Below are 24,700 nucleotides of genomic sequence, written 5' to 3' on the forward strand. Positions count from 1 at the left end.
TTATCGATGTAAAACAGTAGAAATTAAAAAAAATGTTTGCTAATTTGTAATAACTGTTTTTTTTAACCTCACTTTTTGATTCATGATTGTTGGAATTAAACAAAAAAGATCGATAATTTATGCCAATGTTCTCTCTTCGATAAAAATATCGACATTTTAATTAAAATTCATCAATATTAATCTTGATTTTTAATTTTTTAATAATTTATCGGGTTTTAACAGTTTTTATGTATCGATATAAATGTAGACATTTTTTTAAATTTTTTCTAATTTGCAGTAATTTTTTTTTAGCTCCTTTTAGATTTATAATTGTTGGAATCAAACAAAAAAATTTTGGCACAACAACTTGTTTGAAAAATATCAACATTTTAATTAAAACTCATCAATATTAATCGTAATTTTAAATTTTTTTACACTTTATCGATCTTTATAGTTTTATTTATCGATATGAAATAGTATAACTTTTTTTTTAATTTTTTGCTAATTTTGCTAACAGTTATTTTTTAAACTCACTTTTCGATTAAAAAAAATTATATTGTTATTGATAGTTTTAAAAATTAAATATAAAATAAAAAATAATTAAATTGTAATAAAAAAAATATTCTATAATTTATGCACAATTCACACTCCGCGATAGAAAATGACGATATTTTCATTAAAATTCGTCGCTAGTTGAAGCTTTTGATTATAAATTTGGAGCTAATTCTTTGATTTGAAAGTTTTGGAAACATTTTTATATTATTTTTAAATAAATAAAATTTTAAAACAACGATATTTTCTGCAAAAACCAGTTTATAAAATATTTTGTTTCTACTAAAATATACAAAGCGCTTTCAGTTACTGTTTTTTTTCCAAAATAAAAATCACAATATGCCTACTTGTTCGAAATAGTTATTTAATTAAAAGCGTACAACATCAAATCTTTATGACATGACAAGTTAATAAACCTTTTTATCGAACAATTTAAAAAAATTTAAAATTCATAGCATTATCTATTACAACTGCTATAAGACCGATTTGTGAAAGCATTACCTCCCACGCCTGTTATAAATTTATTTTGTTCTGTTTTTCCGAGTTTAACTTTGTAATTTTGACACTCTTTTCAAAAAAAGCTATATATGTATATGTACTATAGTCTGTATATATTTAGTGTTCGCAAATCAAATTAATTTCTGATCAATATTTCTTAAAAGTAAGTAAAGCCATATTTTTATTTACCAATCACATAGTGTTATTAGCAGCACTTAAAAAATTCTTGAATATTTTTTTTTTTTATTACAGCATTCATTCGAAAACTTAGCGAAGCGTTTCAAGCACCTTTGCATTACAGCTACCACGACAAACATTTGTATATAACTAAACAAAATTCTCGACTTAAGTATGTATATTTGCTAGCCAATGCATTTTGCATTATTTGGGTAACTTTTGTGAGTTTACAAAAAATATAATAAGCTAATTCGTTCTGAAGTTTCAATTCTTTGTCAGCATTAAAATAAGCAACGCTTAAAACACGCAGTCCTCATGGCGCAAAATGAGGCATTTCTCGGCATCACAGCTGTAAAACATTTGAATCGGAAGATGCAAGACGGCTGCCGCTAAAACAAAGCTTTTCTACCGTAGTTCATAACTTCAAAATAAAGCCGACACGATCTCTGCATATTGAAAAAGTAGTGGTAATAGACGATTAACATTTCGTGCACTGCAGTCAATTACCGTTCTGCACTTAGCGGTCAACAATAACACATTTTAAATAACCTTAAGATATTTAGTGCCAATATGCCATGCAACAAGCGTCGGCCTAGTCAAAAATGACGAGTTTCCGCTAATGCTGTTGAACTATGCAGCGCAACTGCTTCAACATGAGCGAGTCTTTTCCAAACTGTAAACAGATATCAGTCGCATTTACTTTGCCGCCAGTTGTACTATTAATCCTCAGTAGACCAACAAACGTGATGGTTATGATGGCCTACGCGGTGACTGTCATGACACGACCCACGAATGCACAATTCCTGGAAGCAGACATAAATATTTAATAGAAAATTAGTTCAAGAAACATTTTTACAAATACTATGTATATATATTTATATATATATGTAAGTATATGTGTGGATATATAACCAAACATGAGGTGTGCGTTATTTCTCAATTTTTATTTTTTGTTTTGAAAACCTCTGCTGAAGTTTAAATGTTTGCCCTAAAATTAATGATGCAACGTAAACAAGCTCTGTATTTTCAACTTAGATCCCATGCCTGATACATTTTGTACGGTTAAGGTTTAATTTTATTATTTCATTAAATAATAATAATATTTCTTTTTCCATGTATACATATAACCTCGTATTTTTTTATATTTGGCATTGACGAAGAAAATCTACAAGTTTGAAAACGTGATTTTCTAGTACAAAATTTTCCATAGTTCCAAAAATAGTAACGTATTGATTTTTCCATACAATTTTTTTCAAAGTTATACGCAGTTAAACTTGTACACCAAATGTGCTGAGCATTCATATAAGTGATTAATGCATTCTGCGTTGCTCATACGACATGGTGTACTTATCAGTATATTGGATACATAACTTTAGTTGCGTATAACTTTAAGCGCTGTTTTCACAATGTCTGGGTACCATCTGGCTCGGTAGAATTCTGCCGCTACAACAACTTAATAATAACTGGTTAGCAGCCATCTGCCAGTTAAGTTTTGGTTAACTTAGCCAAATTTCGGTAAATAACACTTTTTTAACCAAAACTTTTTTAATAGGCAAATGGCTGCTAACCAGACCTTGAGGAAACGGCCTCAGCTAAAAGGAAAATCATTATGATCTTTTTTGTTGAGTGGAATCTGCTTTTAGAATACCACTCATTATAAAATACCATCACATTGAAAAAAAAAAGATAAATAGCTTTTTTACGTCAGAACCTTGTTTTTATGGCAAGCGACTTCAGATATCATTTGCAAAAATAAAAATAATCAACTTGAAATATAACGGACACTCTAATATGCTTAGATACATATGTACATACTCGTATGCCTCTGTGTTAACTTACTGTTCTCGCCTGGTGATAGCGTGATATGTATATCCTCTCGACTCAAAATGGGTTCTGCAACAAGTATTTGAGAAAAAAAGTGTTCTTCATAAATAACTGTTGATATGCGTGTAAGCAAAAAGTGAGCTTAGGTTTTTTTTTTTGAAGGCAGCAAAAGCAGGCAAAGAACAATGGCATAGAAAACGCAATTCAAACGCAATTTTCGCATAAGTCTTAAGTTTCATTTTTAATTTATTGTTGCATTTTTTACACTTACATACATAATATTAGTATTAATATTGGTAGTAAAGGTTATATAATTAAATTTGTTGCAATTAACTTATTAAAAAAATAAAAACATTTTCGTAACGAAATATTAAAAAAAAGGCTAAAACAAAAAAAAATGTTAAAATATTATAAAAAAGGTTTACAAAAAAAATTAAATACACAAACATGCTGGATGCACGCTCTTTAACAACAGCTGAAGTATCCATAAGGGTATGATTACTTGTTGAGTCCTTCTGTAACTATTGATGTGTTGAGTTGAACTAACATAAAAGAACCGCCTAAACGTTAGACTTATTTCACATAATTTTAAATGACTATAATTACTATAAATATTTATATGTATATGTAAAGTATTTTATTTTTCTTTATAATAATTAATGCACACGAACGAAAACTAGCTTTATAGAGCACTTTAGCTTTACTTTTTTTGTAAATTAACTACATACATATAAGCACGTCATTTAAGTATTCAAAAAAAATAGTATTTTAAAATATAATACATCTACTGCTTACAGATTTTTTAAACACATTTTTACTCTTCTTAATAACGCAAACACTTTTTATACTTGTTTTTTGTTTTTTTTTTTAATTATCACAGCTTCTAGTTACTATTTTTTATTGTTTAAGAATTTTTTGCGTATGTATATAAGTATATATGTATGTATGTATGTATGTGTATAAGAATCACATGCAGTTAAGGCAATTTTTAAACTGTTCGTTGAGCAAATGATTGGATAAATAATCCTAATTAGATAAAGGGAGTTTTTATTAGCAAGTACGAATAGGCACTTTAGTAACTCATTGTAAAAAAACATTAAGATTTAATGTACAAGTTTTTTTGACATATTTTTAGAACAAATAATAATAGTTTTGTAGAAAAATTGTCATAAATTAAAGCAGTTTACATACGGAGGAATTGAATTTTTTAATAAAAAAATTTAATAAAAAAAAACTAAAAAAGAATTAAAAAAAAAATTTTAATAAAAACATTGTAAAAATAAATTAACAAACAAAATTTAATAAAAAAATTTAAAAAAATTTTTAATAAATACATTGTAAAATAAATTTAATAAACAAAATTTTAATAAAATAAAATTATACAAACAAATTAATTTAAAAATATTTCTTAAGAAAATTAAAAAAAATTTATTAAAAAAAATTTTTATTTAAAAAAATTTATTATGAAAAAAAAATTTATTATGAAAAAAAAAATTTATTTAAAAAAAATTTATTAAAAAAAATTTGAATTAGAAATTTAAAAAATATTTTTTAAGAACTGAATTAAAAATAGAAAAATTAATTTTTAATGGCAAAATAGGTGTAAAAATTTGAAAATTTAATTTCTTAGTTCAAAAATAGCAATTAAAAATTGAAATTTGCATATTTAACGCCAAAATTTGAATTAAAGTATTTTTATATGCACAAATTGTATTAATAACAGAAATTTAAACCTTTAATCCCAAAATTACATAAACATACATATGTACATACATACATATGTATGTGTAGTGAGCAGGATTGTAAATCTTTTAATTAAAACATTTTGGATTAGAAATTGAAAAAATATTTTTTAATCCCAAATTCGAAATTAGAATAGACCAAAACCTGGGTAAGAAATTGAAAAATTAAGTTTTTAAATAAAAAAATCGCAATTAAAAAGTGTTTTTTGAATATTTAATCACAAAATTATAAGTAAAATATTTTTGAATGCACAACTGGTACAAAAAATTTAAAATAAAATTAAAATTGAGTCCTTAATCCCAAAATTAGAATTACAAAATTTTGAAATTAAAAAATGGTAGTGAAAAATATTTTTTTTTTGCAAAATTTACATGATTCTAACTGAAAAATTGTAATTAAGGAAGGATATTTTATTAAAAATAAGTTTTCACTTTCAAAAACTAACCAAAAATTATAGAATTTTAAATTTAAAAATTTCTAACTGAAACTTGTCATTCGAAAACACAATTTTTTAAAAGCTAGCCAAAAAGAATTGAATTTTAGCCAAAACGAATTGAATTTAAAATTCGAAAATTTCAAACTGAAAACTTGGCGTTCGAAAAAGCAATTTTTTAAATTCTTTATTATAGACTTGGCATTAATTTTTTTTTTATTTTTTTATGTGGTATTTAAAATTTTTTTGTTATAATTAACAACTAAATTAATTTTTTTCAATAAATTTTTGCAATTAACAATTTATTTTTAAATCCGATATTTGGTATTAGAAATTTTAAGATCATTTTTAATTAAGATTTTCGGGATTACAAAATAAAAAAAAAATTATTTAGATATTAACGCAATTTTTAACTGAAAACTTGGCATTCCAAAAGACATTTTTTTCAATTTTTTATTGTAAACTTGACATGCCTTTTTTTCAATGCGGTATTTAGAATTATTATTTTTTTATAATTTTTATAATTAGCACCCACATATTTTTTTTTTATTTTGAAATCGATTTTTGGGATTAGAAATTCATTTTTCATTTTAAAATCCATTGTTTGAGATTAGAAATTTGAAAATTATTTTTAATTAAGACTTTCGGGATTACAAAATAAAAAATAATAATTTAAATATTAACGCAATTGTGTTTTTAACGCATGAATTGCAACCCTGCTGTTGATTGTTTATGTAAGAATTATAAACACATTCACTATTTTAAAACATTTATGCAGCTCATTAAACAAAAAAAATTAATAAGATTTAATATAATTTACTTAAATATTTTGCTCTTACTGTAGAAGTAGTTTAAACGTGTATACGAGCATTTTAACTGCATGCAAAGCAACAACAATGAAATACAAACATTTAAACGCATAAAACTGTGCTTAATTGTAACGGCCTTATATACAAGCAAACAAGTAACTAATGCATTTGGTTTATAGATTAGCATAAAATATATAAGTAAATACAAACTTAGTGGCTAAGTAATAATTTAGCATTGTGTCCATAAAAAGTATGCAACACGTAACATTAATTATAAAAAAAGACATTTAATAATAATAAAAACGCCATGCAAGCCATTCAGTGTTATTCCGCAGCTACGGTGCGTGCAGCAGAAGTTGGCGAATTGCCCGCTGATGCGGTGCTCGCGCCATGCGCTATTGCAGGTGGAGTCGCAGCGGTCAAGGCCGCCGCTGCAGCAGCTGCAGTCGCCGATGCCGATGCGCCACCGGCTGCCGTTGCTGCGGGCAGCGGCTGTGGCATGACTGCGGCTGCTGCTGCAGCGCTGCCGCTGCCGCTGCCACCAGCTGTGGGCACAATGCGTATCGTACCGGGTATGATGCGCACACATTCGCACGCCTCGCATATGTTCAGCTGTGGATGATTGAGGAATGTACACATGGAGCAGGGCCAGCGTTCGAGCGGTTCATAGTCGTCACCGCCATCGGTATTCGAATCGGAGTAGTCCTCCTCGTCGGTTGATGGCAGCTGATATGGTGGCGGTTGGCCGACATAGTTCACGCGTTGCGTTGGTGGCGTTTGCTGCAAGCGCGGTGAGTTGGGTGTGCCTACAGCGCTACTATGTCCACTACCAATAACACCAACAATGCCGGCGGTGCTACCGACACTGCCAGGTGTGTTGTATTGTTGCTGCTGGAAATCTACTTCAGTTGGCTGGTATTGTTGGTAGGGACTTTGCGGTTGTTGTTGTGGTGGTGGCGGTCGTGGTGGCCGTTGCCACCGTGGGAATGCTTGTTGTTGTTGCTGTTGCTGCTGCTGCTGTTGTTGTTTCAGTCGCTCGTCTTCGCTTAGCTGACCTGAGGGTTAAGTGAACGCAATTCTATTGTAAATAAATTGTTTTTAGGCATGTGTTTAGCTGGTATAAATTACCGTAACGTCTGATATTTTCGATTTCATTCAATGTTTGTTGACAGTCAGTGCGTAATCTTTCTATTTCATAATCCAGTCTCTCAGATTCGCCGGGATTCAAGGGTTCGGTTAGCATTTTGACCTCTTCCTCGACATTGCCAAGCTTATTTTTGTTCTCCCGCAGTGCCGAGGCCAACTTGTCACGCCGCGCCTTCTGACGCTTTATGGTCTCGATGAAAGCTGTAAAAGAGGAAAAGAACTTTACTAAGTGTTAGTGTAATTATGCACACAAACATATGTAGATTTAAAAAATATTGAACACCGAACTCATTCCAAAATACCTAATTTTTAGCGAAAGGGTTGAATGGTTGTCTTAAAATACCCTGAGGTTTGAAAGAGAGTTGGTAGTACATATACTATGTATATACTGAGCAAATATGAAGAGAAAGCTAAGGGATAGATATATGAGGACAAAAAGGCGTTATTTAAAACTTTGGAGATGGTTTTAAAATATCCTGAGGTATAAAAGAAAGTATTCTAAGCTAACTCGGAGTCAAACCAACACCTAAAGCATACGAAGAGCTCGAGTTGCCCCGAGAAACTAAAGTGACCCTTGCGTAGCTTCGTTCTGGAGAGTTCTGAGTTTGTATGACAGCTATATGGTATAGTTTTGTGATATCGGAAGTTTCGACAAATGAGCAGCTTCCTGATGAGAAGTAGACGTTCAGATCAATATCTCAAAAACTGAGGGACTAGTGCGGATATATACATACGGGTATTAGAAACTTCTTGTCAAATTTAATATACACTGTTCAGGGTGTAATAATAATAAAACACAATTTTAGTCATTTTGGACTATAAGAAAAGCCATTTCAAGGTAATATACACTTGTAGGGTGCCAAATTGGGTTTTTGAACATAAGATTGCAGTCCGTCACTAGCATTTGCGACACAAATTTAAACGGAACTCTACGACGAAAATTAGAATTTATTACTCGCAAAACATGGCCAGCAGTAAAAGTTTAATTATAGCAAAAGAAATCTCGAATTTTTCTATATTTATTTTTTTGTATTAATTTTGTTTTATAAAAAGATTAATATATATTTATATTAAGTCCACTTGATTGGCGCTAATTTTTATTTATGAGTATGAGTGCTTTCAATATGATTGCACGAGCCGAAAGCCACTGACGTTAACCACTCGGCTCACTCCATTGAAGCGCGCCCCGCCCACATAGGCGCTATAAAAAATTTAGTTGTGTAGGACAAGTCGTAAAGCATCAAATCCACATACAAATGAAATGCGAAGGAAATTAATTGCTAATCCGCTAAACTGCTGCAAAATAATGATAAAAAAATATAAAAAAAACAATAATACTAAAATGCAAACAAATTAAATTTTAAGCTTTAATATTGTATATTATAGAAAATCCATCGAAAGTGGGAATTCTTGAGAAAGTACAATCGTAAATCTTATTTTATAAAGTCTTTTCTTCAGCTGCCGCGTTTTTTGTTTATTTGTAAGCGCTTTATTTTTGGCATTGTGAAAATAGGTATTCATAAAAAAACCAAAAAAGCATAAAAAAACACAACAAAAATCATAAAAATAATAACAAAAGAAATTCGCAATGTTTAACAAATTAATAAACATTCTTGCACATTTTTATCTGAGTTCTAATAATAATTTAATGGCGTTGAATTGGAAACATTGTTGCTTATAGCTATGAAGAGCGCCGAATGAGCGGATTCTTTCAATAGACCAGCGTCGAACGGATGTTGGATAAAATATTATTTTGAAAATAAAGTGTTTGGCAATAAAAATAGTTATTAATTTTATTTGCTTAGCTCAAGTGTTAATAAAATAATAAAAAAAAACACGAATAAATCGTATAAATGCTTTCATGTGAGGGTGGTCCTCAATTATGCGGAACAAATTTTATTTCAATAAAAGTTGAATAGCTTTAATAGAAAATGCAAAAACTTTTTCATCAAGCTACCTGGTTCTTCCCGGATTGAAAAGCCAGCAAACAGATCGATCATGTTGTGATAGATGGAAGACACGTCTTCAGTGTTTTAGACCGTCCGAGGTCTTGACATTAATAGAGGCGTGAGTACGAAGGGCTTGATAAACTGACGTGCAGGGGTAATGCTCGAAAATTCTGTGAAAAGATGCGACGACTAACAGAATGTTTCAGGACCGGAGCATATTCCTGTAGAGCCCCAGAGGTAATATAGTGATTGACAGCGGCTACGCTGACTAGGTCTTGTCGTCCGAATTGAGGAAAACACTCAAGCTCCAAAAGAATTCGACGCAGAACCCGCCGGGGGAAGCAGAGGAAGAGGAAGACCTTCAAGACCAGGTGGAGAAGGATTTGGCTACACTTGCAATCTCTAATTGGAGCCAAACAGCGAAAAAGAGGAACGACTGGCCACCAATCCCGATTTTCACAAGAAAATTTTGTGCAATAAAGCTCACTTTTGGTTGAATGTTGAGACGCTGTTACATCCTCAAAAAGTCAGTGTTTGGTGTGCTCTATGGGCAGAGGAAATCATTGGTTCATAATTGTTCCAAAATGAAATAGGCCATAATGTTAAAGTCAAAGGAGAACGCCATAGAGCCACTATTAATGACCTTTCGTGCCTGAATTTGAGGATGTTGATGTGGAAAACCTTTGGTTCTAATAAGGCGCTACATCACATGCAGCCGACGGAACAATCAATTTATTGCAGTAAACTTTTGGTGAGCGCATTAACTCGTGTCGAAGCCTCCAAGGTCGTGTGATTTCGCCTTGAAAGAGAATATTCAGCGCATTATTGCTGACATGTGGTCCCAATTGTTGTTATAAGTGGTTGAAGATTGGGCCTCTCGGGTGAAATTTATTTGTTGCAGCAGCGGCGGTCGCTTGGCCGAAATATTTTTTAAGCTGCAATGTCTTTTTTGCGCATAGAAGTCGAAGACATTCTGTATTTTATCATCACTTCTTATCCATGATGCAGTCAAAACTTTTTTCTTGCTCAACGGAAATTGTGCCTTTCTAATATAGACTACTTTAATACCAAAGTTGTCAATGAATGCAGAACGCTACATATAACAATCTTCGCCACATCAGGATCCGAATTTTGCTTTTTTCGATTCCAAAATTGCCGGCCAGAAAGTTTACAATTTGAAGTTTAGGTATCTTTTTGTTACAAGAATCTGTCTTGCACGCTAATTATTTGGAATAAAAATGAAAATTGATGCAGTCCTGGCAATCATTTTGTACTTTCACTGTTATTTACGAAGTTTGGAAAAACTAAAGTTGTAATTAAAATATTTTGTTTCATTTAATGGGTGTTTAATTAAGTAATTATGAAATAAATCCACTCACATGACGTTGCAAAGGGACTAGATGATCATCAATTAAGTATATTTAATAAGACAAACCGTTAAACCAACGCTGTCGGGCATTATGACGAAAGAAAGAATATGTAAGTGTATATTTTTCGAACGGCTATTGCGCTAAATATAAAAATTTCATGCTAAATTTAACAACACACCGGAAAGCAAACAAAATAGACGTGTTTTCGCGGGCACCTTACACATACAAACATACATACATTTGCACAATTTCATAAAATATTAAAACTGCAAGCAAAACTATAAGCACGAAGACATATGTACATACTTATAAATATATAGTGTACTACATACAGTTGGGTGTTGCGCTTGTCAATGTGTGACTTTCAAATGAAATATGTATAAATGCTGATATAAATTTTCTTTCAGCGGGTGTCGAGTGCTTGCTGATCGCCGATCAGCGTCATAAACTGCCCACCACTCACAGCGGCTTCTCCGCAACGCACATGACAGCTTGTGCCGCCAGCAAGGAGCGGTGAAGGGTGCTCGCCGTTTGGCAAGCGGCGGACGTGAGTTGTGGCTGTAGGAGTCGCGTGATCAAATGTCAAATATTATGTACGAGAGGGTTTGGTATAAAATAGAAATACATACATAATAATAATAGGGTAGGTGAACTTATGGTTTTAAAAATAATCCACAGTAAAGAGAGAAAAATATTGTGTCCTTATTGGATTAAACCAAAGTTGGAATAAGAGAAAAAAAATTAATAAAAATACTGCATAATGCAAAAATAAATAATATTCGTATATATAAATTATAAGGAAACGGTGGAAAAATGATAACCTTAAATGTGCTTATGGCAATTATTTATAAAAAAATTCAACTGAATTTATAATGTACACACACATTCATATTGTTTTTAAATCACAGACCGTGTCATCAACTGAGGTATTAATAAAAAAAATAATATAATATATAACAACCTTCACTAAAGATTCCATACAAGAACTTAATTTTGATCGGTCAGTTTGTATGATTTTGTACCGCGTATCTTGTGATTGTACCGCGTATCTTGGGGCGCGCAAAACTTCGTGACGATATCTTGTCAAGTAAAAAAGTTTACTATACAAGCGTTAATTTATGGGTGGAAAATATTAGACCGATATCTCAAAAACTGAGGGGCTTGTTCCTTGTATACCGATTAAGTTCAGCTCGAGGAAGCAGATCATTCCTATACCATACATATGTATATATTTTATAGAGTCATCGACGCTTACTCTGGGTGTTACACACTGCGTGGTAAACTTAATATATAATAATGTAAATAAAACTATTATAAATAATAATTTTTGAATCAACCCTGAACGCTATTAATTTAATATATTCGTTCATACAAAACATACATTTTTTTAGTAACCTTTTTTTGACAGATAACGCGTGAGCTGTAACAAGCTTTCATGTTATTTTTGTTCAGTATTGTTTGACATTTCATCATGGAAAGACTTTCGCTTGCACAACGTTTACAAATTGTTCAACTTTATTATGGAAATGCATGTCCTATAAATAATGTGTTTCGCGCATAATCAGCCTACTGAGCTTACTATTCGTAACACTATCACCCATCTTGAGACCCAGCATTCATTATTGGAAAATATTCGACCGAATAGACCGATCAGCACGCAGTGAAGAAAATGTAGCAGCCTTAGCTAAGCGTCTTCACGAAGATCGGGGGGAGTCGATTCGGCGCCGTTCGCAGCAACCTATGGAACAACTTGGCGCATTTTACTTTTAGATCTTATCTCAACCTGTGCCAGAACTGAAGCCGCTCGACCTTACCAAGCAACATCGCTTCGCTCTATGGGCTGTTTAAAAGTTTCAAGAAGATTTTCGAGCCAAATTTTGTTCAGCGTTGAGGCCAATTTCTGGCTCAATGGGTATGTAAAAAAACAAAATTGCCACATTTGGGACGAAGAACAACCTAAAAAATTCAAGGGCTGCCATTTCATCCAGAAAAAACAACGGTCTAGTTGGTAAGCCAGTGGAATCATCGGTCCATATTTTTTCAAAAATGATGACGACAAGTCAATAGCAGTTATAGTCATAGAAAATTGAATACAACGCGGCCAACATTTGAAAGAGACAATCTTAAAAAATAAATGCCTAAGAATGTCCTTTCAAATGATAATAAATATTTCCCATAAAATTTGAAGTTTCTGTGTTTTTTCTTTAAAAAAGTAGGGAACCTTCAATTTATGTATTAATTTATGTATTAAAAAAAAAGAAGATAAAAAACTGCTATTATATATATATTTTATATGTAGACTATTTTTTAATTGAAATGAAGAAAAAATTTAATTCAAAAAAACTAAAACAAATAAATGTGAGAAAAAGTAGAAAGTTTGGCATGTGAATTAAAGATATACTGCAGAAAATCGCCCTGAACTTGAACGCACAGAGAAAATCAGAACGCAGAGCATCATTGTACCGCTAAAAAAAGGAAAATACAAAACAAACACTCACGCAACCTGCACACAAACACATACATACATATGTATGTATTCAATAGAAGTAGAAATCGTTGACGACATTAAAAATAATAAAACAAAACATGTGCAAACTAGGTGTCAAAAAGTAGAGAAGAATGAAAAAATAATGAATATAAAAAATTACTGCAAAATAATAAAACAATGGCAAAGAAAATGATAATAAGATAATTTGTGTTTTACATACTTTAAAAACGGAAGTTATACCATTATCAGTAAAAATAGCAAAAAATATGAAATGTGAGTAAGCCATGCCAAAATTCGTTAAGATACCTTATAAATAAAAAAGTTTTCCTTACAAGTACGGGTTTTTGAAAGAACAATTTGCATGGTAGCTACATACTTATATGCTACATATGTACATATAGTGTAGTATAGTATAAAAATACCGAACAAAGATTTTCTCTCAAATATGATATTTCTAACCAAATTTCGTAAGCGGAATCGAGTGGTACATAGCCTTAAAAAACGGTCGAGAGATCGTTAAAGTCATGCCTTCTTCGACCTCTTTCATCTGATGAAAATAATAAAAAAAGTGAAAGACATGATGCTTAAAAATCGTCAGGCAAGTGTTAGAGAAAAGGCAAGAGAGCTCGACATCTCTCGTGGGTCCTTTCGAATGGTTTTGATTAATTTTTTGGGTATGCAACGCGTTTTTTTTCGACTCGTCCCGATAAAGCTGATTTTTTCAAAAATATTACGGTACTAGGTCTCTTTGAACATGTTTGATCGTGCGAAATCCGATTCCACATTCATGGAGAGCATTATAACTGCCAATGTGACGTGGGTTTATGAGTTTGATATGCAAATGGTATGAATGGAGAGGCCAAAACCAAAAAAAAAACACTCGGAATTCCTTTTATTTCCAAACTAAAAATTAGTAGAAGATTCCTTACCTCAATTAAGCCACACTTTGTGTTATTGCTTAGGTCGATATTCCAGTTTATAACAGATTTACACAGTCGCCGGAAAAACTTCTAAGATTATAATAATTAATAGAGAAGATTAAGCCATTTTTTATATTAGATTGCTTTATATATTTCGAGATTTGGCAAACCTAGTCTTGCAATCTAGCAACTTACAACTGTATCGTAATAATACGAGCGCTATTTGTGAGGCTTAAAGTAACTTGCAATATTCATCTCGGCAAAAAAGAGGAATTGCGAAAATTTCCGCGCGGTTATTTTTTACAACTTTAGAAGTGGTCGTCCAAGATCACAATTATAGGCATTAAGTGGGACCAGCGTACATTCAATATTCCATGAACATTTTACTGCAAAAAACATTTTATCTTGGATCCCACACAATTTGTCAATCGCTCAAAAAAATGGCTCGTGCCGATTGGGTGATAGAAATGTTTAAAAAAAATGATAGCGTTGCTTCGGAACACATTGCGTTAACGTCTGTGTGATGACAAGAAACGTATTACGATCCGGAAATACACGATCAATCGGCCGAATATCGTGGCAAAGGTGAGCCGAAGCCTAAAAAGCCACGTCAAAGCAGGTCAAAAATCAAGGTTATGTTGATAGTTTTCTTCGATTATCGAGGTGTGGTGCACTCCACATTCCTTCCGACCGACAAACTGTCAACGAAGCAAATTGTTTGAGTGTTATGCGTCATTTACGCGAAGCTATTTAAAGAGAGGCCGGAATTATGGGCTGACAAATCCAAGTTTTTGCACCACGATAATGCAACATCACAAGTTTTCAATCAATATCGTGCCGCAACCACCGTATTCGTCTATTCGGGCTATTCAACAACTCTAACGATCGCTCCGGGAAGCTGTTTTGAGTCAATTAAAGTGGTCAACGTTTTTCGACACCGAGAGGCAGTTGAAAGTTGGTTCAAATGCATGGAAAATTGTATATGTAGATCGTAATGAAGAATATTTGGAAAAACAATTAATCTATTTTCGAGGATTAATATTTGTTATTTTTCTCTAATCCGGGAATATTAAAGTCAACCCTCGTAATGCTTGGGGTTTTGGATATTTCTTTTAGAAGGAATTATATCGTTTACTTCTATAGCTAAATTCGAATTGAATTTAATTCATTTATAATCAGAAAACTTTGATCAAATTAAAACGCAGTACATAATCTATATGTATAAGCAACCCACTTGAATATATGTACATACAAGTACATATATTTAGAAGTCTCTACTTGCTTATGAAATGCTTATAGTAGTAGTATATGCGGAACTAAAATAAACGTAAATATAATAAAAAAATACAAAAACAATGAAATAAAAAACATAGTAAATCGCACTCGGCGTATGTGTTAAAAATACATACATACATACATATATAAGTACAATATGTGTTTAAAGCACGAGTCTAAGCCGAAATGACGTGAGAAACAATGTAAAAAGTATAAATAGATTTTAATACCGATATTATTTGTCGATTGGAGACATTGAAAAGCTAAGTAAATAACAACAGAAAAGTGTAAAATAAAATTGCCTATAAGAATATATACATTACTATATATATATAAGCGTGTATATACGAACCTTAAAATGCTAAATGAACTGATAAGAGCAAGACTTGGTATTGTTTGAAATTTAACATAACTTTGAAGTTATACAGACTATTGTGATTCGACATTTTTATTATATTTACCTAGAATTGAACGATCAGTTATCAGGGGGAACGTCATGGGAGAGTCTATAGCAGAGAAAATAAGTCTAAAGCACTCAAACCTTAGGAGGGTATTAATTTATGTGAATATTGCATACTTATCAGGTATGTAGATAAGAATCGTTATAACGTTGTAAATAATTACTAGCGCTCGACTAAAATATATGACTGCTATTAATTACGTCGCAAGCTTTATATGTAACAAAAGCTATATATTGGGTAGTTGAAAAAGTCTTTTCGTATTTCTAATCAAACTACAACTTATTTTTTTTTATATTTATACTAATTAATAAATAAACAAACATGTGCCATTTTGGTCGACCACTTTTTGGCATTTTTCTGCTGGAGACATTATTCTATCAGTGTGAAACTTTCATCAGTGTAAATCGAAATTTCCAGAACGGAAGCGAGCAAACCATTGTTGTGCTACACGAACTGATACAGCATCGTCTCCTTAAACATCACAAATTTGCGTGGCATTCTTCCCTTTTTTATACAAAAATTTAAACAATTGCGAATTTCTTCATTATTTCCACTCATTTTTGAACAGCTGTAATTTTTTTTCAACTTCTCCGAATTTAATTATTTTTTGGATAAATGAAGCTTAAAATCTCACCTTTCCAACACTATGTATGTATATGGTATGACACCATGTAATTGGTAGCACTGTAGATATACGACTGCAACGACATCTATTGACAAAATGCGAAAAGACTTTTTCGACTACCCAATATTATATAGTTTTAGAAGAAAAAGTATGAAAAACTTGTGAAATTTTCTTTACACATTATAGAGTGAATAAAAATAAAAGTGAAAATTAGCAACGAAAGGCACTTCTTACAGTAAAGTTACTTTAGCTGTCTTCCTAGCATGTGGCTGAGCTATTAGCAGCCTTCTATGAAAAGAAAAGGGAGACATGAGTGCCGAAGCAAACAAAATACAAGTTTTATATGAAACACGTCAATAAGACTGAAAGATTATAGTTTACTTAGAAGTCGAAAGCCAACAAGTTAGACACCACGTCTAAGAATATAGGATGCTTCAAACTTTTGTCTAACATATGAACACCTTAGACGAACGGGAAAATAGATAACAATCGCCACAGAAGTATAAAAAACCTTGTTTCAGTTTGGCGGCGTTTTAATACACTGAGCATTTCCCCACTAACGCTTAACTCACCACTATTCTCCAATGGCAGACACATGTCCTCACTGCTTGCCGTTGTCAGTGGCGCCGGCGGCGCAATAAATTGTGCTGTTTGCGCTGTTGGCGAACGCAATATTGTCGTAGGCGTTTGTTGCTGTTGTTGTGACGTAGTCGCTGCTTGGCCCGTGCCGCCCGTTGGTCCGTCTGCTGTGTTCACACCCTCAATGCTGGCGTAGTAACCACTATTATTACGTGGGCGTATGCGACTGGCATTAAATACACCGCCTTCCTCGGTGACTGTTATATGGAAATTTTGCTGAAAACCGTGACGTGCATTATACGATGTACTGGAATAGGTCAGACCACTGCCATTGCCGCTCAACACCGGACCGGCAGAGATGTCTATGGTTGATTGTGGTACAGCGTTGGTCGGTTGACGTAATGTCAAATTGACTGAGGTGAAGCTTTTCTGACTTGTTGGCGTACTGCCACCACTACCACCGGCGGTGGAATTTGCGACGGTGCTAATTTTTGCGGACGGTAGAAAGTCGCGCGCGTATGGCGGCTCTGGCTGTACGGTGATAACTGAGCGGTGGCGTATAGGCGAACGCAGCGGTGATGTTTGCTGTGGCTGATAAGTGGAAGCAACAACGTTGTTATTGTTGTTATTATTTTGCCGATTGTTATTGATATGGCTGAGCGTAAAAGCTTGCGATGGCGAACATCCCGCATTGGCAGATACTTCGCTTTCGCCGCACGAGCTTAACGGACTCGTCAAAGCCGATTCGCTCGAGCAGCTGCCGACGCTCTGCCATTGTGGTGAATTTCCACCGCTATTATTGTTGTTGTTGTTGCTGCTGTTGTTGTTGTTGTAGCTGATATTATTGTGAAATACTGGCTTTGGCGCGATCGGCGGCAACGGCGCTTTGCGTATCGGCTTCTGTAGCGGTGGATCCGCGGCTACGCCACTCGCTGGCTGTTGTTGTTGTTTCAATTGGCTGCGCTGCTGCAAATGCTGTTGCAGTTGTTTGTTCAACTGCTGGCGCTGCAGTTGCTGCTGCGATGCTTGCAAGTTGAGCGTATTGGGACGTGCGCGCGCACCGGTGGCCGGCAATTGTGGCGTCGAGGGCTGATGATTCGCGGCAATTCGATTGAGCGCCGTTATAAAGTCGGCAGAGCGCGCGCATTCAACAGACGCGTTCGCGTTCGCGGTCACGGGCATATCACACGCTTGTTTGGGCGAATCACCGGCAGCACTATTGTTGTTGCTATTGTTACACTGATTATTGCACGGTAATTGAACACTATTAACATCTTTTGCTAAATTGCTACTATTTTGCACTAACTCAACACTATCACAATTGGCTTGAGGTGTAACGGCACTATATTTGATTTCAGCACGTACGCGCTGCAGCGTCGCCGCAGACGGCGGCTGTGTAGGCGCTGCGCGTATGGGACGTAACGGTGTTGCGGGTTTTTGCGGCGATGCGTTTTTAAGGCGTTGCGGTGGTTGTGGCGGTGTGTGCGGTGTCTGCGCTGGTTGTTGTGGACTCTTTTGTCGTTGTTGCAACTGCTTTTGTTGCTGCAGATTGTTGTGTTGCTGATTGTTGATGTGATGTTGTTGCAATACTTTCGCTGGGTACGTTTGCACTGGTATCGGATTTAGTGCCAACTCATTCCGCAACATCTGTATGCAATTCTCACGTTGATGGCAATTATCGTTGACACACTGCGCTACAATCGGATCGGGTATGGTCGGAAACTCTTGCTTCATCTCATGAAAGAGATGCATAATACTTATGTTCGTGCAGTTGCAAGCGTGACGTGCGGCGGCAACTGCTCCTTCCAAATTATTGCCTTTCGTTTCGGTGTCGTTTTCGTTGTAGTTGTAATCGTTGGCGATGTTGTTGAGTAGATTTTCGCGACTATTGTAACGCTTTATGCCCAGTTTGCTGTATGTCTCAGCGTTGGTCGCGTGTGTCGCGCCGGAGGTAGGCGTGGTGGGTGTTGCTGCTGCAGTGGCAGCCGAGGTACTAGGATTACTGTTGTTGCTGTTGCCGTTATTATCGTTGTCGGCGTCGTTGTTATTGTGACTACTTTGCTTCAAAAAAGTAGCTGGCGGCTTCGGTGGTTTAGCCGCCATTTTTGGCCATCATTTGCCGTAAACACGCACCTGGAAGGAGAGCGAAAAAGACAACGAAATTAAAAAGATGTTAAAAAAATAGATTTTGTTTTGAAAACTGTTTAAAGCTGCTTTTCCATACAAATATGTTTGTCTAAATATACAATTAGTGTTTCCATAGACGGGAAGTAAAAACGTAGTATTTTTACTAAAGTTAAAATGCAACCCTGCCAATGTTAATTAAGTAATATAAAATATACAGAATTATTCCTGAAGTTGATCTAACTCTGCGTGAAGAAAATCAGATTAAGACAACTCGTTTTTTGTAAGATTTGGTTAAAAGCTCCATCCAAAAAGGATCCCCCTTACGACAGCGGTGAACGCCGGTTTATGAGGATACCTAAATACTCTTAAGTTATAGTCAAATACAAAAATTATAGAATTTTTTACAACCTGAACATGGTATCTTAAGTTTGCGAAGTAACGACAACAGGAACGCTGCAAAAGTAGCGCGATAGGGACAGCAAACGACGTCATATTTTTCCCGCTCTTACGACATTTCTCTTCAGTAAGGTTTGCCATTTCATAAGGGAAAGATACATATATATTCCAACAACGATTCGAATTATTAAATTTACGTCCAATTTATGGTCGTTATAAACGACCTGTCTGATCAACGATTGAGCGTCTAGTGGAAAAACTTGAATCCACAGGCATAGTACAAAATTTTACCGTGCCAGTGTGATGAAGAAGTGCCCATAGCGTCGAGAATATTGCTGCCGGTAGCGCATCAATTGAGAAGGACCCAAATCAGTCTCTCACACGTCGTTCTCAAGCGTTAGGCATCTCTGTGACATCGCTGTGGCTAATTTTGCGAAAAGATCTTGGTCTACATCCTTATAAGATCAAATTGACGCTAGAACTGAAGCTGCTTGACCACCAAAATCGTCGTATGTTCGTGAATTGGGCTGAGCAACAACTTCAAAACGATCCGGATTTTCATCGAAAAACATCTTCAGCGATGAGGCTCAATTCTGGCTGAATAGCTTTCTCAATAAGCAAAGTATGCGTTATTGGTCAGGCAGCAATCGACATTTACTCTATGTATAAGTCCATTGCATCCCGGAAAAATAACTGTTTGGTGCGGTTTATGGGTCGGCGGCGTCATTGACCCAGTCAATTGGCCGCCTCGGTCGTGCGATTCCACGTTAGATCATTTCCTGTGGAGCTACGTCAAGTCTATGATCTATGCAAACAAGCCAGCGACGATTGATAAACTTTGTACAAATATCGAACGTGAAATTGTAGCAGTACCGGCCGATTTATGCTTGATTCCACGTTAGATCATTTCCTGTGGAGCTACGTCAAGTCTATGCGCTATGCCAACAAGCCAGAGACGATTGATGAGTGTACGATTATCGAACGTGAAATTGCAGCAGTATATCCATACACATAATAGATCTGCGTGTCTATATATGTATACGCGAACTAGTCTATCAGTTTTGAGATAACGATCTGAAAATTTGCACACGTCTTTCTCCTTTCTATGAAACTACTCATTTGTCACAACCGCTCGGAACACTATAGCATATAGCTGTCATACAAACTGACGGATCCAACTCATGTCAGTCTATGAAAAGCTTTTTTATTTGCTATAGGTATATTTCCAAAATTTGGCAGAGATTATTATCTAAGACATCCCTACAATCTTCGCAGAAACTGACCGATCAAATCCAAGTCCAAGTGCAGAAATATTCAACAAAGTTTAAACTCCACTACCAGTACTTGAGTATACAAAAATCAACCCAAAACCGTTATACGCGTAAACTACCGTAGTATCGACGACTCATAACACGACCGTTAAAAATATTGAATGTGTAAGAATCGCTGTTAATAAAGAACTAACAGCTGAGAAATACAGTCAACACTTAAGTCTTAATTAAAATATTACACAGAAGTCGAAAAATTGATTCCAACGTGGGGTGACTCTCACCTTGACATTCTTAAGATAACTAAAATTCCTAGAAATACATATATATGTATGCATAAAACAACATTTGTAAGGTCTTTAAAATGTCATGGCATAGTATTAGTCCCGACTCTTGCATGCGCTGTAAGTGCATTGCTGACCCTTTCATATACCATAAACAATATGTATGCATGTAAGTATAGCACTTTCAGTATTTAATGCAATTAGAATGACACTTTTAGAACTTAACTGGTATTGATCTCGAATAGTTAGAAGTAACGAAAACAATAGACAGTGGGTTAAGAAAAACAACCAACATTCCAAGAGTAAAAAGTTTTTAGAACAAGCCGTGAAAGAAACGCAATAAAACAAGCGCTTGATATTTGCACAAGAAAAGGCAAATTTAGTACGCAGCGATTTCTACAACAACAACTACACATATATTTGCATTGTTTTTGCACGAAATAGCAAAACTTATTTCATTTCCAGAATTAGCGCTACGTACTAAACGTGATGTTGGAAGCCAAAATAGTATTAAAAATAATAGAAAATAAACCGCTACTTAAAGAGAAATGCGTCGGCGTCGTGGAGAGAAATAGATTTATGCATATACAGAGGTATGTAGATATATAAGTATGTATACAAAACAATAAGTACTACATAAATAGCCATTGACGCGTGCAAACGAGGGAGGCTCAATAAGACGGGGTCCACTAAAAAATTTGCAATTTAACAAAAGTAAAATGTTTGGGTACCACATTAATTGTATGTGAAAAGTTTAATGGACCGAATTAACATCGCCGATCGCCGCTGAAACGAAATAAAATCAAACCACTTCTGAAGCGTATGATAACAGGAGACGAAAAGTGGATCAAATACGACAATAGTATGCGAATAATATCATGATCGAAGCATGGTGAAGCTCAACAAATGATTGCAAAGCCAGGATTGACGCCTTGAAAGGTTATGCTGGGTGTTTGGTGGGATTGGAAAGGAATCATCCACTTTGAGCTGCTCCAGCCTGGCCGCACAATTTATTCTACATTTTACTGTCAACAACTGATGAGATTGAAGCAAGTAATCGAAAAAAATGGCCAGTACTGATCAACAGAAAAAGCTGCGTCTTTCATCAGGACAACGCTAGGCTACACACATCTTTGATGACTCGGCAAAAACTGGGAGAGCTTGGCTAGGAAGTTTTAATGCATCCACCATATAGCCCTGACCTTGCACCATCGGATTACCATTTGTTTCGGTCAATGCAGAACTCTCTTAATGGCGTAAAGTTGGCTTCAAGAGAAACCTCTGAAAATGACTTGTCACAGTTTTTCACCGAGAAACCACTGATGGAATAATGTCTCTAGCGGAAAATGGCAAAAAGTGGTCGACCAGTTCATTATAAATATAAAAAAATAAGTTGAAGTTGGATTAGACATACGAAAATACTTTTTCGACTACCCTATATTTTTATTAATAGTTGGCAATTATTTTGCCTCAACAATAACAGAGCCAAAAATTACACTATAGATCAAAATATTACGACAGTTTCGCTTTGTTACTTTTTTAAAATGTGTTTGACAGCAACATTGCTAGCTGTGACCTCATGAATCATAGAAATTAGTTTGTTTTTCTTCACAGACTCTTTGCAATTTCTTATACTTGCGTCGATCGATTTGGCTTGTTGATATTTTGGAAGAGAAAGCATAGATGGAAATATAAAAAAGTAAAGAGAAATGAGATTTTTTATTTCAAGTGATTTCACACGCAAAGAAAATGCTACAAGAGGCGAAAGTTGACAGAAAAAAATATATGCGCCTTTCGTAATTGACATCTGTCAAAAATGCCATAAACAAACTGACATAAATGAAATTTGTACCAAATACGCCTGTGACTTTAAGAAAGATGTAACCAGAATAAAATCTTTAACTCAATGAATATTCGAAATATAAAAGCTTCTCAAAAAATTCAATATTTTCCATTGTGACTTGTCACGTACTTATCCCGTCACTTTCCACTACTCGTATGCAGGTGTACATATATCTGCATATACTTGTTTTTGGCGAAAATATGTTTCGAAAGGCTGCAGATTATTTCGCGTGTAGTGTTGGCTGGCGTGACGTATTCAAAATGAGGCGAAAATAAATTCCAAATATAAGTGGAAGATTTAGTAAAATAAATAAAAAGTGGAAATAAAAAAAAAAATACTTTATAAACAAATGACAGGAATATTTAAAAATATTTATGACACAAAATGCTGCAAAGGAAGGGTGTACATGTCGGTCGATTTGAATACAAGACAGATGACAGAGAAATGTTAATGTGCAAAATTTAAATTAAATTAATTGAAATTTAAATACAAAAAAATATTTAATTAATAATTATAGCTGAGAGAAAAAAATATAAATTTACCGTTTTAGCAGATTAAACAATTAGAATTAAAACGTAGATAAAATAATATGCACAAATTATTAGAACTGCAAAACTAAGAACTAATAGATTGTTAACTATGAAAAATTATACATAAAAGATAAATATATTTATACATAAAATATTTCATACACAAATTTTAACGGAAAAAGGTGGAAAATGTAAACGAATATTACGAAATTTTAAGAAAAGTAGAATGAAAAGTAGAAATTAAAATATAAAAAAAATAATAAAAAAAAATTAAAATATAAAAAAAATAAATTAAAAAAATTAAATACAAAAACTTATTTGAAAAATTAAAAAACAAAAATTAGAAAAACAGACCACGTCCAGCACGCAGTGAAGAAAATATATCAAACGAGATTGTACACGAAGACCGTGGATAGTCGATTCACAGCAACTCGGACTGACGCGCGGAACGACTTGGCGCATTTTTCGTCGAGATCTTAAATTGAAGGCGTGTAAAATCCAGCTTGTGCAAGAATTGAAGCCGTTCGACTTTCCCAAACAACTTCCCTTCGCTTTATGGGCACTTCAATAGTTCTAAGAAAATCCCACGTTTCCGAACCAAATTTCGTTCAGCGATTAGGCTTATTTCCGGCTCAATGGGTTTGTAAACAAGCATAATTACCGCATTTGGGACGAAGAGCAACCTGAAGAGAGTCATGAGCTCCCATTTGATCCAGAAAAATCAACTGTTGGGTGTGGTTTTTTGGCCGGTGGAATCATCGGTACATATTTTTTTCAAAAATGAGAACGTCAACGGCGTCCATTATCGCGCCATGATAACGACTATTTGATGCCTGAAATTGAAGCTTGTGATCTCGGCGAGATTTGGTTTCAACAAGACGGCGCCTCTTTCACACAATGCATTAATCAATGGATTTATTGTGAGAACACTTCGGTGAGCAGATAATTTTACGGGCCGGTCGATTGGTCACCAACATCGTGTGATATCACACCGTGAGACTTTTTACAATCAGTTATAATATAATAATGTATATACATATAACTTGAGGTAGTTATAACGTTTTCGAGGAGAAATGGTTTTGGAGGTTTTTTATGTATTGGTAAAAAAAAAATGTTTACGGAAAGAAATAAGTCATAAAAAAAAACTTGAAGAAGTAAAAACTTTTTTAAGGAGAAGGCGTTTCGGTGTTTTTTGTGTATTGACAAATTTTTTTTCAAAAATTTTTTGGAATTTTTTTTTCTTAATTTTTTTGGAATTTTTTTTTTTTTTTAATTTTTATAACAAATATTCTATCGTAAAAAAAAATTATAAAAATTTTTACTCACATTTTGTTTCTTCTACCAGTGGCTCTAGCAAATAGTGTCAAAATTTTCACTTTTTCGTTTTTATTATCGTTGTACTCTTGTGAACTCTCTGTATAATA

The 24,700-nt window shown here is 34.1% G+C and overlaps 1 protein-coding gene across 3 annotated transcripts; it reads right to left on the reverse strand.

The window, feature by feature from the left end:
- Positions 1-833: 833 nt before the first annotated feature.
- Positions 834-24,700, reverse strand: LOC120771106 (formin-J-like). Of its 3 annotated transcripts, XM_040098953.1 has the most exons (6): positions 24,603-24,700; positions 16,822-18,961; positions 7,144-7,362; positions 6,585-7,070; positions 3,046-3,099; positions 834-2,009 (listed from the first exon to the last, which is right to left on the reverse strand). In XM_040098953.1, exons 2-6 carry the CDS (start codon positions 18,929-18,931, stop codon positions 1,981-1,983), a joined length of 2,898 nt encoding a protein of 965 aa, XP_039954887.1. In that variant the 5' UTR covers positions 18,932-18,961; positions 24,603-24,700; the 3' UTR covers positions 834-1,980. The 3 variants fall into 3 exon arrangements, with proteins under 3 accessions (XP_039954887.1, XP_039954886.1, XP_039954884.1); XM_040098952.1 differs by having other exon boundaries at positions 834-3,099; XM_040098950.1 differs by lacking the exons at positions 834-2,009; positions 3,046-3,099 and having other exon boundaries at positions 6,020-7,070.

The sequence above is a fragment of the Bactrocera tryoni genome, chromosome 3 (genome assembly GCF_016617805.1).
Source record: "Bactrocera tryoni isolate S06 chromosome 3, CSIRO_BtryS06_freeze2, whole genome shotgun sequence".
NCBI lineage: Eukaryota > Metazoa > Arthropoda > Insecta > Diptera > Tephritidae > Bactrocera > Bactrocera tryoni.